This window comes from Bubalus bubalis, chromosome 6 (genome assembly GCF_019923935.1).
Source record: "Bubalus bubalis isolate 160015118507 breed Murrah chromosome 6, NDDB_SH_1, whole genome shotgun sequence".
Classification (NCBI taxonomy): Eukaryota; Metazoa; Chordata; class Mammalia; order Artiodactyla; family Bovidae; genus Bubalus; species Bubalus bubalis.
Window position 1 is genome coordinate 77,617,502 of NC_059162.1, and position 19,392 is coordinate 77,636,893.

General features: G+C 41.1%; 1 protein-coding gene across 3 annotated transcripts in view; it reads right to left on the reverse strand.

Moving 5' to 3' along the window:
* IL12RB2 (interleukin 12 receptor subunit beta 2) overlaps positions 1-19,392 on the reverse strand; it is an 88,684-nt gene that overhangs the window by 12,724 nt on the left and 56,568 nt on the right. For 2 of the 3 annotated variants that reach the window (XM_025288497.3, XM_025288499.3), the window contains 4 exons: positions 16,209-16,409; positions 10,049-10,147; positions 9,800-9,958; positions 1,047-1,184 (listed from right to left, as the gene is read on the reverse strand). In XM_025288497.3, coding sequence (XP_025144282.1) covers positions 1,047-1,184; positions 9,800-9,958; positions 10,049-10,147; positions 16,209-16,409 — 597 coding nt within the window. The remainder of the gene's footprint in view (positions 1-1,046; positions 1,185-9,799; positions 9,959-10,048; positions 10,148-16,208; positions 16,410-19,392) is intronic. The other variant, XM_025288498.3, reaches the window with a different exon arrangement.

Below are 19,392 nucleotides of genomic sequence, written 5' to 3' on the forward strand. Positions count from 1 at the left end.
TTCATGGCAAACGGAAGGGGGAAAAGTGGATGCAGTGACAGATTTTATTTTCTTGGGCTCCAAATCACTGTGGATGGTGACCTCACCCATGAAATTAAAAGATGCTTGCTCCTTGGAAGAAAAGCTTTGACAAACCTAGACAGCATATTAAAAAGCAGAGATATCACTTTGCTGACAAAGGCCCATATTGTCAAAGCTATGGTTTTTCCAGTCATGTATGGATGTGAGAGTTGTACCATAAAGATGGCTGCCAAAGAATTGATGGTTCTGAACTGTGGTGTTGGAGAAGGCTCTGGAGAGTCCCTCGGACTGCAAGGAAATCAAAGCAGTCAATTCTAAAGGAAATCAACCCTGAATATTCATTGGAAGGACTGATGCTGAAGCCGAAGCTTCAACACTTTGGCCACCTGATGCAAAGAGCCTACTCATTGGAAAAGACCCTTATGCTGGGAAAGATTGAGGGCAGGAGGAGAAGAGGACAACAGAGGATGAGATGGTTGGATAGCATCATGGATTTAATGGAAATGAGTTTGAGCAAATTCAGGGAGATAGTGAAGGACAGGGAAGCCTGGGGTGCTGCAGTTCAAGGAGTTGCAAAGAGTTGGACAATAGGCAAGACATGTATCCTTGTTGGGATTATGCTCATCTTTCATTGAATCTTTCATCAGAGGACAAGTACTATGTGCTGGGTGGTGTTCCAGACCTTGATAATAAGTGATAGACACTAGTTCCTGCCTGTTGGATTCAGAGTTTTGAATAGGGGTCAAGCGTAGCGCATTATGAAGAAAATATGGATGTGCATTTGGGAAGACTTTCTGGAGGAGGCAACATTTTTGCTAAGTTTTGAAAACTGAGTAGAGACTGTCTCCAAGCAGATAATGAAATGGTAGGGCACTCTGGTTAGAGGACACGGCAAACACAAGGGTGTAGCAGCAAGCAAATAATTAGTAAATTAAAGAAAGTCTGATAATCTCCTTATCACATAATGGGAGTATACTCCTATGGAGGAATCCAGTGGACTTGCCCTCTTTAAGGGTGGTTCTTACCTTGCAGACAAAATTCTCTTTCATTTCCTTGGGGGCTTTCACCAGCAGCTGTCAGGGCTGTCATCCACAGAACATATGTCACTCTGGGCTGCAGGCTGTCTATGGGATGTGAATTTGGGGAGATCCTATAGGGAATTTCTGAAAGGAATATAAAGGAGGAAAGGCATGCATTAAAGGAGATACTTGAATGTGGGCTTTTATTCGTATTTATTTGTTAGTGCTTTATTTAACTTGAAAAAGAAAAGCACATTGCTATTTTAAAATCGTCCTTGATGAGTCTGGCTAATGGTTTGTCAATTTTATTTATCCTTTCAAAGAACCAGCTTTTGGCTTTGTTGATTTTTGCTATGGTCTCTTTTGTTTCTTTTGCATTTATTTCTGCTCTAATTTTTAAGATTTCTTTCCTTCTACTAACCCTGTGGCTCTTCATTTCTTCCTTTTCTAGTTGCTTTAGGTATAGAGTTAGGTTATTTATTTGACTTTTTTCTTGTTTCTTGAGGTATGCCCGTATTGCTATGAACTTTCCCCTTAGGACTGCTTTTACAGTGTCCCACAGGTTTTGGGTTGTTGTGTTTTCATTTTCATTCGTTTCTATGTAAATTTTGATTTCTTTTTTGATTTCTTCTGTGATTTCTTGGTTATTCAGCAGCGTGTTGTTCAGCCTCCATATGTTGGAATTTTTAATAGTTTTTCTCCTGTAATTGAGATCTAATCTTACTGCATTGTGGTCAGAAAAGATGCTTGCAATGATTTCTATTTTTTTGAATTTACCAAGGCTAGATTTATGGCCCAGGATGTGACCTATCCTGGAGAAGCTTCCATGTGCACTTGAGAAAAAGGTGAAATTCATTGTTTTGGGATGAAATGTCCTATAGATATCAATTAGGTTTAATTGGTCTATTGTATCATTTAAAGTTTGTGTTTCCTTGTTAATTTTCTGTTTAGTTGATCTATCCATAGGTGTGAGTGGGGTATTAAAGTCTCCAGTTATCAAGACAGTATGGTACTGGCACAAAGACAGAAATATAGATCAATGGAACAAAATAGAAAGCCCAGAGATAAATTCATGCACATATGGACACCTTATCTTTGACAAAGGAGGCAAGAATATACAATGGATTAAAGACAAGCTCTTTAACAAGTGGTGCTGGGAAATCTGGTCAACCACTTGTAAAAGAATGAAACTAGAACACTTTCTAACATGATACACAAAAATAAACTCAAAATGGATGAAAGATCTAAACCTAAGACCAGAAACTATAAAACTCCTAGAGGAGAACATAGGCAAAACACTCTCTGACATACATCACAGCAGGATCCTCTATGACCCACCTCCCATAATATTGGAAATAAAAGCAAAAATAAACAAATGGGACCTAATTAAACTTAAAAGCTTCTGCACATCAAAGAAAACTATTAGCAAGGTGAAAAGGCAGCTTCAGAATGGGAGAAAATAATAGCAAATGAAGCAACTGACAAACAACTAATCTCAAAAATATACAAGCAACTCCTATAGCTCAACTCCAGAAAAATAAATGACCCAATCAAAAAATGGGCCAAAGAACTAAACAGACATTTCTCCAAAGAAGACATACAGATGGCTAACAAACACATGAAAAGATGCTCAACATCACTCATTATCAGAGAAATGCAAATCAAAACCACTATGAGGTACCATTTCATGCCAGTCAGAATGGCTGCGATCCAAAAGTCTACAAGCAATAAATGCTGGAGAGGGTGTGGAGAAAAGGGAACCCTCTTACACTGTTGGTGGGAATGCAAACTAGTACAGCCACTATGGAGAACAGTGGAGATTCCTTAAAAAACTGGAAATAGAACTGCCTTATGATCCAGCAATCCCACTGCTGGGCATACACACTGAGGAAACCAGAAGGGAAAGAGACACGTGTACCCCAATGTTCATCGCAGCACTGTTTATAATAGTCAGAACATGGAAGCAACCTAGATGTCCATCAGCAGATGAATGGATAAGAAAGCTGTGGTACATATACACAATGGAGTATTACTCAGCCATTAAAAAGAATATATTTGAATCAGTTCTAATGAGGTGGATGAAACTGGAGCCTATTATACAGAGTGAAGTAAGCCAGAAAGAAAAACACCAATACAGTATACTAACGCATATATATGGAATTTAGAAAGATGGTAACAATAACCCTGTGTACGAGACAGCAAAAGAGACACTGATGTATAGAACAGTCTTATGGACTCTGTTGGAGAGGGAGAGGGTGGGAAGATTTGGGAGAATGGCATTGAAACATGTAGAATATCATGTATGAAACGAGTTGCCAGTCCAGGTTCGATGCACGATACTGGATGCTTGGGGCTGGTGCACTGGGACGACCCAGAGGGATGGTAGGGGAGAGGAAGGAGGGAGGAGGGTTCAGGATGGGGAACACATGTATACCTGTGGCGGATCCATTTCGATATTTGGTGAAACTAATACAATATTGTAAAGTTTAAAAATAAAATTAAAAAAAAAAAAATAAAATAGTCCTAATTCATTGGTACTTAATACTTTAAAAGACTCTAAACACTATCATTTATGAAGGCCCCATGTCACAGTATATTAAAAGAATTAAATTTTTTTTCTGTGATAAAAATATTTTCAAAGAATGTGTATTATTTTGCTTTTGAAATTATTTAGTTGTAGTAACTCCTTTTATTTCCTATAATTAAGAAGAGATGGCAAGAATACACAGAAGAACTGTACAAAAAAGAGCTTCACAACCCAGATAATCATGATGGTGTGATCACTGACCTAGAGCCAGACATCCTGCAATGTGAAGTCAAGTGGGCCTTAGAAAGCATCACTATGAACAAAGCTAGTGGAGGTGATGGAATTCCAGTTGAGCTCTTTCAAATTCTGAAAGATGATGCTGTGAAAGTGCTGCACTCAATATGTCAGCAAATTTGGAAAACTCAGCAGTGGCCACAGGACTGGAAAAGGTCAGTTTTCATTCCAATCCCAAAGAAAGGCAATGCCAAAGAATGCTCAAACTACCGCACAATTGCACTCATCTCATATGCTAGTGAAGTAATGCTCAAAATTCTCCAAGCCAGGCTTCAGCAATATGTGAACTGTGAACTTCCTGATGTTCAAGCTGGTTTTAGAAAAGGCAGAGGAACCAGAGATCAAATTGCCAACATCCACTGGATCATAGAAAAAGCAAGAGAGTTCCAGAAAAACATCTATTTCTGCTTTATTGACTATGCCAAAGCCTTTGACTGTGTGGATCACAATAAACTGTGGAAAATTCTGAAAGAGATGGGAATATCAGACCACCTGACCTGCCTCTTGAGAAACCTCTATGCAGGTCAGGAAGCAACAGTTCGAACTGGACATGGAACAACAGACTGGTTCCAAATAGGAAAAGGAGTACGTCAAGGCTGTATATTGTCACCCTGTTTATTTAACTTATGTGCAGAGTACATCATGAGAAACGCTGGACTGGAAGAAACACAAGCTGGAATCAAGATTGCCGGGAGAAATATCAATAACCTCAGATATGCAGATGACACCACCCTTATGGCAGAAAGTGAAGAGGAACTAAAAAGCCTCTTGATGAAAGTGAAAGTGGAGAGTGAAAAAGTTGGCTTAAAGCTCAACATTCAGAAAACGAAGATCATGGCATCCGATCCCACCACTTCTTGGGAAATAGATGGGGAAACAGTGGAAACAGTGTCAGACTTTATTTTTCTGGGCTCCAAAATCACTGCAGATGGTGACTGCAGCCATGAAATTAAAAGATGCTTACTTCTTGGAAGGAAAGTTATGACCAACCTAGATAGCATATTCAAAAGCAGAGACATTACTTTGCCAACAAAGGTCCATCTAGTCAAGGCTATGGTTTTTCCTGTGGTCATGTATGGATGTGAGAGTTGGACTGTGAAGAAGGCTGAGCACTGAAGAATTGATGTTTTTGAACTGTGGTGTTGGAGAAGACTCTTGAGAGTCCCTTGGACTGCAAGTAGATCCAACCAGTCCATTCTGAAGGAGATCAGCCCTGGGATTTTTTTGGAAGGAATGATGCTAAAGTTGAAACTCCAGTACTTTGGCCACCTCATGCGAAGAGTTGACTCATTGGAAAAGACTCTGATGCTGGGAGGGATTAGGGGCAAGAGGAGAAGGGGATGACAGAGGATGAGATGGCTGGATGGCATCACCGACTCAATGGACGTGAGTCTTAGTTAACTCCCGGAGTTGGTGATGGACAGGGACGCCTGGCATGCTGCGATTCATGGGGTCGCAAAGAATCGGACACAACTGAGTGACTGATCTGATCTGATAATGTTTCTGACATTTATCAGGTATATTTGAGAATTCCTGGGGAGGAAATTAAATGTACATATTGTTTTCAATAGAATTTTCAAGAAATTATATTTCTTAGAAATTTGTGCATTTATCAATTAATGAAATAGACATTTAAGTTACATTTATTAATTCTGATTTCCTTTTTTTTTTTTTGTATAAGTTCTGGGTATTGGTCTTGGTGGGTTTAATCTTTGATCTGCTTCAATTTGACATAAAATCTAAAAAATGAGAGCAATAGTACTTAGATTTATTTTGGTAGTTTAAGCCTAGATTGTCAGTTCTTTATACTTTCAACACCCCTGCAGGTTCTCAGCAGGGAAGATTTGGTTTTTGAGTAATGTGTTGATGCTGTTTTTCTCCTCCAAGAAACATGAATGTCGGTAGCATTTAGTAAACAGGCAGTCTCCTCCTCCAGGGATCTGCCGGGTGTGAGTTTCAGAGTGAGCTCTCAAAAACTGAGGGGAACTGTAAAATTAAGGCTGGAGCTTCTACAGGTGTAGCTTATTTGCTCAGCAGACTTGTCCATGTGCTGGTGATCAAAGTGGAAACCAGAACTCAGCACTGTGTGCCTCAACATCATTTATGGGCTTACAAATCCCAGGGTGGGGCTTCCCAGGTGGTACAGTGGTAAAGAATCCGCCTGCAAATGCAGGAGATGCCAGTTTGATCCCTGGGTCGGGAAGATCCCCTGGAGAAGGAAATGGCAACCCACTCCAGTATTCTTGCCTAGAAAATTCCATGGACAAAGGAGCCTGGTGGGCTACAGTCCATGTGGCCACAAAGACTAAGTAACTGAGCACACACAAATCCTAGGGCAAGTTAGATTTTCCCCCTGCTTGCTGAATTTACTTCAACAGTCAGACATATTTATTATTCATACAAGGCACTAAGACACAGAGTATGCCTCAACGAGTTCACCGTCCATTACTAGTAGGGATAACAGACCCCATGACACTCCCACACCCCTGCTTACTATGGGTGACCAGCAAGATGGAGCCCTGTATTACTGCGTTCACTCTGCCCAAAGGAGCTAAGGCCTCCGCAGATCATTTAACAGCTGTGACTATCAGAGCAATTCCTATATTTTCCATCCTTTTGAGAAAAAGTACCATGTGGAAAATTCCCAACCCTACTTCAACCTGATGAAATTGCTTGCACAGACTTCAGCTATATGATTAAACTAAATTGTATCTCATTCCCAAGGCAGGGGACTAAAAAAATAATTTGAGAGAGACTTTCTGCTCATCTTGCTGCAGCAAAGCATGCATGGTGGGCATCAGGGAGTCAAATGAGACGTTGGAACACAAGGGAAGGTGTTTAAATAGTTTTCTGGGGCAAAAATGTTTACATACATGCACACACACACACATGCATATATTGTATATATTTGAAGAATAAAAACAGAAATTATGGGAGGAGCAGGAAGGAGAGTGATGGTGTCAGCAATCTGGTTGGCAAATAGGTTGAGTTGAGTAATGAGAGAAAGCAGTCATGCAGGAAATACTGGTTCTGCTGCCTCATCTGGGCTGTGACCTGGCAGAGATAAAGGAGGCCATTCAGTCCTTGGGTCTGAAACTTTAGGCTGATGGTGGTTAAATGAGAAAGGCACCAGTTTAGGGAGAGGCTAATGGTTGCCAATTATCTGAAAGGTGGCCAGTAAGAAGGTCAAGTGGTACCAGGCAAAATTGTTGTTGTTGTTTAGTCACTAAGTTCTGTCTGACTCTTTTGTGACCCTGTGGAATGTAGCCCACGCGGCTCCTCTGTCAACAGGATTCTCCAGGCAAGAATACTGGAATGGGTTGCCATTTCCTTCTCCAGGGGAATCCCTGACCCAGGGATTGAACCCACGTCTCCTGCATTGGCAGGCAGATTCTTTACCACAGAGCCACAAGGGAAGCACACCAGGCAAAACAGTTGCATGGTTACTAGAAATTAGCTTTGATCTGATCATCTGCATTGATTTAACAAAGTGCAAGGCAGTATTCACCCATTTGTTACTCAAAAAATACTGTTCTTATTAAACACCTACTGGATGCCTGGCTGTACTGCAAGTAAGGGGGAGACAATGGTGAACTAATAATCATGGCTTCTGTCTTCATGTTGGCAAAAAGAGCCAAGTAATAATAAGTAGGCTGTGTGTGCCTGTAGAGCAGTGCGCATGGCAGTATCCACACACTTCCAGAGGAGTGGTAGTGTGCTGGAACTGCCTGGGGAAGCCCCGCCCCGGCGCTACGCCTCTCTCCCATTCAGGCCGGGTGAAGTGCTCTTACTGCACCCTGCTGGTGCTGTTAGGGGCCAGGCCAGAAGACACCTACGACAAGGGTCCTTCCTCCTGGGAACTCCATGCTCCTTTTGCTGTTGTCGAGCCTTTCTGGTTTCTTTCTCTCTCCTCCCCAACCTAGTGCCTCCTACCACTCTCTAGAAACTGCACTTGTGGATTCGCCAACAATTTCTGGTTGCCAAATGCAACAGGTAGTTGTCAGTCCTTGATTAAAGAATTTACATCACTTCTGTGTAGTTTTCCATCACCCTAGGTAGACTGTGAGCTCTCTGAAGATAGGGAACAGGTCTTATTCATCTGTAAGTGCTAAGAGGGAAACTATCTAAACGGGTACAAAATACGGTTTTGAATCTGCACCTTCTTCCTTTTAAACTTATTTTAAAATACCATTATACAGACTTCAGATTCATCAGATTTTTTGCAAATAAGGTAGGTAATTTCTTCAACATCTACAAGAACAGATTTTAGAACTATCTAACCATGTTGATCTGTTATAAATAGACATCTCAGTTTAAATTCTATAAAAATTAACATTTAAGAGGGAGCAAATGTCACAAGAAGCATTCCAAATGGCCCAGGATTACATCAATTGATGAAGCACCACTGGGGGCACATTTCAGAACTGACTTTACCCTGACAGTGGGGAGCAGTTACGTTCAGTGACATGCTGCATTTAGAAATTGTGGATTATTAAGCAGATTGTTGTAAGGTCTCATAGTGGAACACTATAGAACTGTTAAAAAGAAGAATGAGACAAGTCCACATGGACTGATGTGGAAAGATCTCACTATGGAGTGATGTTTTTTGTTGTTTAGTTGCTGCTGCTGATGCTAAGTCGCTTCAGTCGTGTCCGACTCTGTGGGACCCCATAGACAGCAGCCCACCAGGCTCCCCGTCCCTGGGATTCTCCAGGCAAGAACACTGGAATGGGTTGCCAGTTCCTTCTCCAATGCATGAAAGTGAAAAGTGAAAGTGAAGTCGCTCAGTCGTGTCCGACTCTTAGCGACCCCATGGACTGCAGCCTACCAGGCTCCTCACTCCATGGGATTTTCCAGGCAAGAGTACTGGAGTGGGGTGCCATTGCCTTCTCCAGTTTAGTTGCTAGTGAGAGGCAAAGTAAGGTACAGATCAGAATACAGATGGTTATCCCAAATGTATGCTAGTATATGCATTGCATTTTCTTCTGGAAGGACACATGAAGAACTACTAACAGCCTAAGTATAGAGGAAAGGATAATTCCCACTTTATATCTTTCTGAACTATTTGAATGGTTTTACCATAAGTAAGTATTACTTATATAATAAAAAATAATTAGCTTTAAAAGTCATAACTTTTAGAAAAGCAATACTGCAGATCTAAGGTCAAGAGAGAGGACCAGTTCCTCAAGTTTGCCAGGTAAAAACCACTCTGCAGGCAGCTGGCACCTATATGGCAGGTCGGCTTTGTTACATTCTTCTTGGAGCCAATAATTCTCACTAAGGAATAAAATGGTTGCTTCTTTATGATAAATGCTCCTGAAAGAACTCTGGCTGCCTATAAATACGAAAGGGAGGTTTAAGCCAGGAAAAATAAAACAAAACTGCATAAATCAAAGATTAAAACATTAAATCTGGCAAGTGATTTGGAGCTGCTCAGTGAATGAGTGATGAAATCACTTGAGATAATGCTCTAGCCAGAGTTTAATTGCTTTAGTATTATTGCATAATGATGGGTCATAAGGAGTTACTTAAATTGTATTTTATCCATTTAAGGAGAAAATAACATGCTATGATGGTATTTGCGAGTGTGGGGATTCAAAGGTTTTCCAAACGCATTCCCCGCAAACCTCAAGGGTCTATATAATGATATCCAAGTGCCTTTATTGCTTTTTGAAATGCTGTCCCCATGTAAGTGAGCTCCTTGAGAGCCTCATTCATTAACTTCACTTCTTCCATTGCTTGGCATGTAACACATATTCAGTAACTTTGTGAGTGTGTGTGTGTTTAGATGTCTTTTACTTTTCTTCATTCAATTAACTTTACAAATATTTATTGAGCACCTACTAAGTCCTAGGTACAGTGCAGGCACTTGCACACGCTTGTGTTTCTCCAACACCTAAACAAGAAAGGCCCTGTTGCCTTTGTCTATCACACATACCACAAAGCTGAGGCTGGGAGTTGGAGTCCCGTTCCTTCCAATATATCCTGTAGTGGAGGATGCAGCCCATTTGCTCCCGGGCTGGAATTTCATCCCATGAAATTAAAACGCTCCCCTTTTCCTCTGAGATGGCATTAATGTGGGGGCCACTCAGTGGTGCTGTGAAGTAGAACATAGGAGGCTTTTGTCACCCTCCAAATCCAAACCATTAAACTAGAGCACAATTGGACGAAAGATCCCAAGACTCACCTTTGTGCTGGGAGTTACCCCGGGTGGAGTTGCACCCTCCCTGGTCCCCTGCAAGTGCGTGCACGCGGATTTCATAACAGATGTAGGGTTTTATGTTTTCTGCAAGACATAAAGACAGAGGCTATTCCAGTTCAAACAAGGGTTTAAACAAAACCACACAGACAGCTTCTGAAACAAAACTCACTTTTAAGGAAAACCTTCGACTTCTACAAATAAATTATTTGCTGTTTACAGCAAAGTAAGGGTGATGTTTTGTAGGCATAGCACTTGAATGGCTCTTCTGATTCCCCAGATACTTATCATGATCTGACAGGGCAGCGTAGGTGACACATTCTGGTGTGACTAATCAGGGTGCCGCTCAGTGTAATCTACCCCTTTGCCCCGCCCTACCAGCCCCCAGTCCCCCCGCCATGTTCCACTCAGATCTCAGTTGCTTCACAGCTTGGAAGACTGGGAAGATACCTGGGGATGCTAATACTCCTTCCTATCTTTTAAAGTGCTACACTTTGCAGTTCTGTCAGCCATAAGGTTTATTGGCACTCTCCCCTGCCCAAACTCCTTATTTCCATGAATCTCAAATGTCAATTTCCTGTCAAGAAAAGGCCCCTGTCATAGATACTGCCTGTGACTTATCTTTAAACTCCCAATGGAAATTTAAAGGAAAAAGATTACTTCTGTTAGGTAACTAACTGTAGTCTCACATGGGCAGAGGAAGGACTCTTTCCCACATTGTTAAATGCCCTGCCATAGGTAGGTTGGGTCCCCTACACTGACAATTGATTAGGGTTTCACATTTTCTTTTTGGGAAGAGGAATTTTATATCACAGAATAATTTACTACATCGTGTGTTTTCTATAAAAATCCATTATCCCTTAAATATTCCAGCAAGTAGGCAGTACATAAAGCCCAAATGTGCAACTACTACTGTCCATGAGGAGATTAAAAACTCATTCCCTGGGCAAGTTCCAAATCATATTCATGAGCCAAGTGAAGTAGAACAAGGCTGCAATCAGCTTAGTCCTGTCATCTAAAGTGCTTTGTGGGTGGCATCCAGACCCAGAAATCCACAGGGCAACATGGAATATGGAATTGCTTCATTTGGGAGGGGCTGGTGCCTGGCAGCTCTGTTGCTAGTTCTGGAAGGGACCTATCAACCACAGTGCCAGGTGGGAGTTCCAGATGAGCACATTAGGCAAACGGTTTCATTGCATTTTGCCATGCAAGGTGTGAGTTCAGGGCAGAGGCCTTGGGAACTGCGGCATCAGAAACTTTGGGCTTCTTGTGAATAACCTGCCCCTAGTGGAGGAGGGCAGGCTTCGCTTGGGGCTCAGATGGTAAAGAGTCTACCTGCAATGCAGGAGACTGGGGTTCAATCCTAGGTTGGGAAGATCCCGTGGAGGTGGTCATGGCAATCCATTCCAGTATTCTTGCCTAGAGAATCCCATGGACAGAGAGCAGCCTGGTGGGCTATAGTCCAGCGTGTCACAAAGAGTCCAACACAACTGAGCGACTAACACGTGGAGGAGGGAAGAAAATGTGGCTCCATAACTTAGCTGACACTTTCTTTTTTATGAAGAGTAGAGCCCGAGCAAGCTTGTTCCCCAGTTCTGACCTTAAGAACTCCTCCTGTTTTCCTGGCTAATTCTTACTTGTGTGTATATGTGTGCTCAGTCAGTCATGTCTGACTCTGCAACCCCATGGACTGTAGACTGGAGGCTCCTCTGTCCATGGAATTTTCCAGTCAAGAATGTTGGAGTGGGTTGCCATTGCCTACTCCAGGGGATCTTCCCAACTCAGGGATGGAACCTGCCTCTCTTGGGTCTCCGGCACGAACACACCCTAACCACTGTCTGCTCCCCACCTCAGAAAGTCCTTAGCCTTTGCTGCTGCTGGATGAAGCCCATACTCTTAACATTTTCATTTCTTTTTAGAGTCTGGCCCTGAGTTCCAGGCTTATTTCTGAAGACTCCCATGCATGCACATACACCTAGCACTCCTGGGCAAAGGCTCTGTCTCCCTATTCATAAACTGTCTCTCAAGTGGTTTTTCTGTGGAAAGCTAATTTCACCTGTTAAGTCTGGGAGAAGGCAAACACTAAATGATCAGCAATGAGAGGCAATCATAGAGGAAGTATGATGGGAGCATACAGAAGATGAGCCCCAATAGCTAGGCATGAGGGAAGGTTTTCTAGACACCATGATGTCTACGTTATCCAAAAGGAGTGGTTATATAATAAGGTCAGACCTGTTTTCACCTAGACAAGACAGGACTGACAGTCTCTAGCCTAGACCCCACCAACTTATAATCCAGGAGTTGAACTTCACTGTAGCCCCTTCCAAAGCACCCAACTCTGCCCCAGCTAGATGCTGGGAAAAAACTGGTAAGGATCTTATGGCATTGCGTTATCTTACTGATTGGAGAGGGTAACTTTGAATTCATGGTAGGTATGAATTAAGTAAGTTTTAAGTGTTTATTTCTAGAAGTGAAGTGAAAGTGAAGTCGCTCAGTCGTGTTCGACTCTTAGCGACTGTTACGTCAAAACAAACTCATAGTTAATCAAGTGTTTTCAGGTAGGAGAATGACTTGAATTAATAGTTAATCTCATCCAGTATGATTGCTTTTATTCAAATGAATATGTCTGAAGTGCTTAAGAACATTTTAGTTTCCTAAGTATGGAAAAAATTCTCTCTTGTCATTTATTTTAGGCACTGTGTATAGAATTAATAGAATTTCTAAAAAGAAAGATCTGTAGGGACTGTATAGTTCAAACTATCCCAAAGGGGTAAATCCTAATATAATAAGTGTTTATAATTATATAGCAGTTTAGAGTTCAGTATCTACTGTTTCGTCTGATTTGATGGACATAACAGTCATAAAAGGTTTCCCAGTTAGCTCAGTGGTAAAGAATACGCCTGCCAGGGCAGGAGATTCAGGAGACGCAGGTTGGATCCCTGGGTCGGGAAGATCCCCTGGAGGAGGAAACGGCAACACACTGCAATATTCTTGCAGTGTGAAGGGGGAAATCCCGTGGACAGAGGAGCCTGGTGGGCTACAGTCCATAGCGTCACAGAGTCAGACATGACTGAGCACACACACACACACACACACACACACACACACACACCCTTAAAGAAACACTGATTCCACTTCAGCAACTCTAGGGACAGAGAATGCACTGCCTTGAGGGGCAGCAACTGTCCTATTAGAGACCATCAACTGTAAGGGAAGTACTTTCTCAAAATTGAGCTGACATCTGTCTTCTTACAATTTTTATGCAGAGGGCCTTCATTCTGCTCTCCAGAACAACAAAGGACACATACTGTTTCTTACATACATATTGAAGCCAGCAAGAGTCATCAACCACCTCCCACTCCAATCTAGAATACTCTCCTACACACTAAATGGTTTCCCCATTAAAAGTTCTAGACCCTAAAGGCTTGCTCACCTTCCTCTGATGCTCACAGGGTTATCCAGGCAGCATTCTCTTTAAGTACAGTGATTAAAACTGAACACAACCCACTAGAAGTCTGAGTAGCCAGACTCTAAAAGAGGCACACAGTTAAGGACTGGGTCATGTATCATGCACCATGCTCTGTTTTTTTCATCTGTGAAAATCTTGTCTCCTTAAGCAGGATGTGTATATCCTCCTGGACAGGCACAATGGTTGTCATGGTGTAATGAAAATATTATGGGATTTAGAGCTTCAAAACCTATAAAATCTTAGCTCCATCACATATAATAATAATACTGATAGCTAGATTATCGAGCACTTAAAATGTGTTGCTGCTGCCAAGTCGCTTCAGTCGTGTCCGACTGTGGGACCCCATGGACTGCAGCCTACCAGGCTTCTCCGTTCCTGGGGTTCTCCAGGCAAGAACACTGGAGTGGGTTGCCATTTCCTTCTCCAATGCATGAAAGTGGAAAGTGAAAGTGAAGTCGCTCAGTCGTGTCCGACTCTTAGCGACCCTATGGACTGCAGCCTACCAGGCTCCTCCATACATGGGATTTTCTGGGCAACAGTACTGGAGTGGGGTGCCATTGCCTTCTCCCTAAAATGTGTTAGGTATTGTTAAAAATGTTTTCTCCTTCAATTAGTCTTCACAATAACCCAGTTAGGTAGGCAATATTACCCCCATTTTCCAGATAAGGAAACTGAGGCACAGAAAAGTTAATTTGCCCTGGATCATACACTTTGATAAGTGACAGATCCAGGACTCAAATCCAGATAATCTGGCTGCAGAACTTTTCATCACTATGCTGAACTTATACTTTAAAAATCACACTGACATTTTTAACACATTAAATTAACACATCCATTGCCATACAGAAAACACATTTATCAACATTTTAAGGGAATACTTCTCAGTGCTCTGTGGTAACCTAAATGGGAAGGAAATCAAAAAAAGAAGGGATATATATTGGGCTGGCCAAGGAGTTCATTCAAGTTTCCTGAAATATAGAAATATATGTATAGCTGATTCACTTTGCTATTAGTAGAAACTAACACAACATTGTGAAGCAACTATATGCCAATAAAATAAATTAAAAAATTAATTTGGGGTGATCTGATGACCTAGATTTGCATTAATAATCTTATGATGATTTTGCTTTATTATAGAACAACAATTAGTAGGAGAAAAATAGAAGGCGGAAAATACTGTAGCTTTGGCTTCTGAATGTGTCAGCAAATGTGCATGCGTGCACACACACACAGACACACAGACACACACAGACACACGTGCCTTGTTCATTGGAATTCATCCTGGAAGATTTTCAAGCAAGTGACCATCTAACTAGCTTAACTCTAGCATGCAAATAATACCATTTCTCTTCGGGAAAATTAAAATAAGAAATTTCCACTAATTGGTCTTTGGTAACATTCATTGGTAAGTAAGGGAGGCCTCTGAGTATTTCAAACACAAAACAATAGTAGAAGCTGACAGTGGCTCACAGAGTAAGACTTCAGAGTTTGTAATTAAGAACTTGAAAAAAATAAAGAACTTGAGATGTTGCCCTTTAATGTTTGTTGGGCAAATATGTCAGCCACCTCCGGTGAGATTAGGACTAGCTCTCTCTGACAGAAGAGGTTAAGGATTCTTTTCACTGGTTAGAAATAACAAGCCCCATTTAGGGACTGCTTCCATGACGGCAGAAGGGTAAGCATCAGACTCTGATAAGAGGAAGACACACACCACTGCAATCATTTATCAAAATGGTTAAACAAGCCTTTGGCCACCTTGTTTTCCAATTGTCCAATGTTGCTTATAGGCTCCCCAAGTGGCTCAGTGGTAAAGAATTCACCTGCCAATGCAGGAGACGTAGGTTTGATCCCTGGGTCTGGGAAGATCCTCTGGAGAAGGAAATGGCAACCGACTCTAGTATTCCTGCCTGAGAAATTCCATAGACAGAGGACCCTGGTGGGCTACAGTCCATGGGGTTGCAAAGTGTCAGAAACAACTTAGCGACTAAACAACAATAACAACAATGTTGCCTATGCACAGGATTAAATGATTATTTATGAAATTTCTTTTCAGTTTAAATTCATATTGTATGATACAGAAATTTAAGATGTACTCCAAGGATAAAATGAAATTAAAAAAAAAACACTGATTAACTTCTGTCCAATTGTTTGAATGCATTTTCAGATGCTTTCTATCACTTGATATATGTAACCACTGACAGATTTGGAATTTGAGGATGAGAGAAACCAACTGTCATATAGATAATTCTGGGTTTATTATCACACAAATATTAAGTAGCAGAATTGGAAATGAAAGATCTCCTGCTTTCCTCATTTGTAATAATGGGGGAAATAACTCTTGCTACATGATTTTTCTCACAATTAAATGAACTCCCAAATGTAAGGTGTCCATCACACTGACTGGCTACTACTTAGCTCTCAGCCATGCCTGTTGGGTTCATTATTTACTCATCATATATGGCACTGTCCCAGCACATGAGTTTTCCATAAATCCTAGAGGTTTTAGTCAATCAGTGGGTCTTCTATGGCTGCAGCGGTGCACCCTGATGGGCTCTAGGTCATCACTGCCCCTCTTCTCATGCAGCTGTAACTGAGAGCATGGCTTTGGGTTCCTGCCTGAAGTTTCCTTGAAAAACGTGAACTTAGTAACCCTTGAGAAGGAAGGTGAATATTAAGTACCTGAAATCAGAGCAGACAGTCTGTAGGGGGGACTCCACAACCAGCCAAGAGGGGGCTGCATACCAGCCCCCGGGTGGAGCTCCCTCCACTCCACCACGTATTCCTGCACAGCAGTGGTAGCTTTCTCTGGAGGTGTCCACGTCACCATGAGCTTGTCCATGCCCTCTGACTTTGCAAAGACCTGTTGAGGAGCCAGCAACTCTTTATGGGGAAAGGTGGGGGGGAAAAAAAACAAAATCACAGTGGAAACAGATATAAAAAACAACTACCCAACCCAGCAAAGCTGTAGCAATAACCGACGTCTTTTAAAGGACTCAGGTTCACAGATTTTGTTCATCCAGCTTCTCAGTTCTTGGAGAACAGGCATCGGTGCCAGGACCCTGTGTAGTGTTATTTATGGAATTATTTCCCCTTCATCTTCCATTTCACTTTCCACTTCTGTGTCCCCAAAGGTACCTGCTCTAGTGATCTATAATATGTATCTTTCTAATCTACCTTCTATATGTTTATTTACATATATATGTGTCCTTGAGAATTAGTGTTGCTTTCAGTTTGTGTGTTGTATTTTCATGAAACACATTTGGAGTAAATCTAGTGCTTTTCCTAACTTTTATTTTCCCACTCAACAATATGTTTCTAGGATACACCTATTCTTCTGCTATATGAAAATCAAGCTCATTCCTTCAGATTACTGCCTCAACACGTTCTTTGTGTAGTCTCCAAGTGACAAGCTTTCTTCCAACTCTTTGTCAACACAAACAAGGATGCAATGAACCTTCTCTTGCATGTCCTTGTGTGTGCCTGTGTAAGAGTGTCTCTCTCATTCTCTTACACTGTTGGTAAGAATGTAAATTGGTATAGCCACTATGGAGAACAGTACAGAGGTTCCTTAAAAAACTAAAAATAGAGCTACCACATGACCCAGCAATCCCACTCCTGGGCAAAGATCTGGAGAAAACCAAAATTTGAAAGGATGCATATACTCTGATATTCATTGCAGTACTCTTTACAATAGCCAGGACATGGAAGCAACCTCAATGTCCACTGACAGAGGAATGGATAAAGAAGATGTGGTACAAATATACAATGGAATATTACTCAGCCATAAAAAGGAACAAAATAATGCCATTTGCAGTGACATGGATGGACCTAGAGATTGTCATACAGAATGAAGTAAGTCAAAAATAGAAAAATATCATATAATATCACTAATATGTGAAATCCAGAAAAATGGTTCACATGAACTTATTTGCAAATCAGAAACAGAGTCATAGATTAGAAAACAAATTTGTGGTCACTAAGGAGAAGGGATGGGATGAATTGGTAGATTGGAATTGACATATACACACTACTATATATAAAATAGATGACTAATAAGAACCAATTGTATAGCACAGGGAACTATATCAATGTTCTGTGATGACCTAAATGAGAAGGAAATCTAACAGAAGAGTATTGCTCAATCGCTAAGTCGTGCCTGACTCTTTGTGACCCCATGGACTGCAGTATGCCCGGCTTCCCGGTCCTTCACTATCTCCCAGAGTTTGCTCAAACTCATGTCCATTGAGCCAGTGATGCCACACAACCATCCCATCCTCTGTTGCCCTCTTCTCCTCTTGTCCTCCATCTTTACCAGCATCAGACTCTTGGAATCAGATGGTCAAAGAATTGGAGCTTCAGCATCAGTCCTTCCAATGAATATTCAGGGTTGATTTCTTTAGGACTGACTGGTTTGACCTCCCTGTTGTCCAAGGGATTCTCAAGAGTCTTCTCCAGCACAATTTAAAAGCATCAATTCTTCGGCACTCGGCCTTCTTTACGGTCCAACTCTCACATCCAATCATGACTATTAGAAAAACCGTAGCTTTGACAATTAGGACCTTTGCCGGTAAAGTGATGTTTCCACCTTTTAATATACTGTCTAGGTTTGTCATAGCTTTTCTTTCAAGGAGCAAGCGTCTTTTAATTTCATGACTGCAGTAACTGTCCACAGTGATTTTGGAGCCTAAGAAAATAAAATCTGCCACTGTTTCCACTTTTTCCCCATCTATTTGCTATGAAGTGATGGGACCAGATGCCATGATCTTAGTTTTTTGAATGTTGAATTTTAAGCAGCTTTTCCACTCTCCTCTTTCACTTTCATCAATAGGCTCTTTAGTTCCTCTTCGCTTCTGTCATTAGGGTAGTGTCATCTGCATACCTGAGACTGTTGGATTTTTTCCCGGCAAACTTGATTCCAACTTGTGATTCATTCAACTCAGCATTTTGCATGATGTACTCTGCTTATAAGTTAAATAAGCAGGGTGACAATATACTGTCATGACGTGCTCTTCTCCCAAATGTGAACCAGTGTGGAGTGGATATATGTATATGTATTACATAACTGATTCACTTTGCTGTATAGAAACTAACACAACATTGTAGAGCAACTATACTTCAGTTTTTTAAAAATATACTCTTTCTACATATAAATGCACACAATTTCTCAATTATAAACTAAATTCACCCATTTCCCTAAATATGGTAAGACTGATCTCTAAAACAGTAAATCAGTTGACCCTCCAACAAGAAAAGCATGAGAGTTCTCATTTCCCCACCAACATTTGGTATTTTCTTTCTCATTTTCCCAAGCTGGCATATGCAAGGAGGTATTTAATTGTGGTTTTATTTTCGTTTTCTGATTTCTTACAAGGCTGAGCTCTTCACATATTACTAGCTGTCTGACTTTCCCCTTTTCATACCTCACTCATTTTTTTTTCTGTTGTATTTCCTGTCTTCTTCCTGATTTGCAGAAATAACTTTTATATTCTAGATATTAATCACATGTTAGTTTTCAACACTAAAAATATCTCACTCTAGTCTTTCAAGTCTCTTAATTTTATGATGTGTTTGTTGAACATAAATACTTACTTTGATGTGGATAAATTCACCACAGTATGTGTATTTTGAGTCTTGTTTATAAAATCCTTCCATTCTGGGGTCACAAAGATACTCAACTACATTTCCTCCCATTTGCTTTTGGTTTTATTTTTTAAATACCTTTCATATTTAGGTTTTTAATCCAAATCTAGCTCAAGGGTGTGTGTGTGTGTGTGTGTGTGTGTGTGTGTTTCAAGGAAATAAGCTTTATTATTTTTTCCACACAACAGGTCAATTTTTCCGAATGTGGTACCACCCCGGTCAC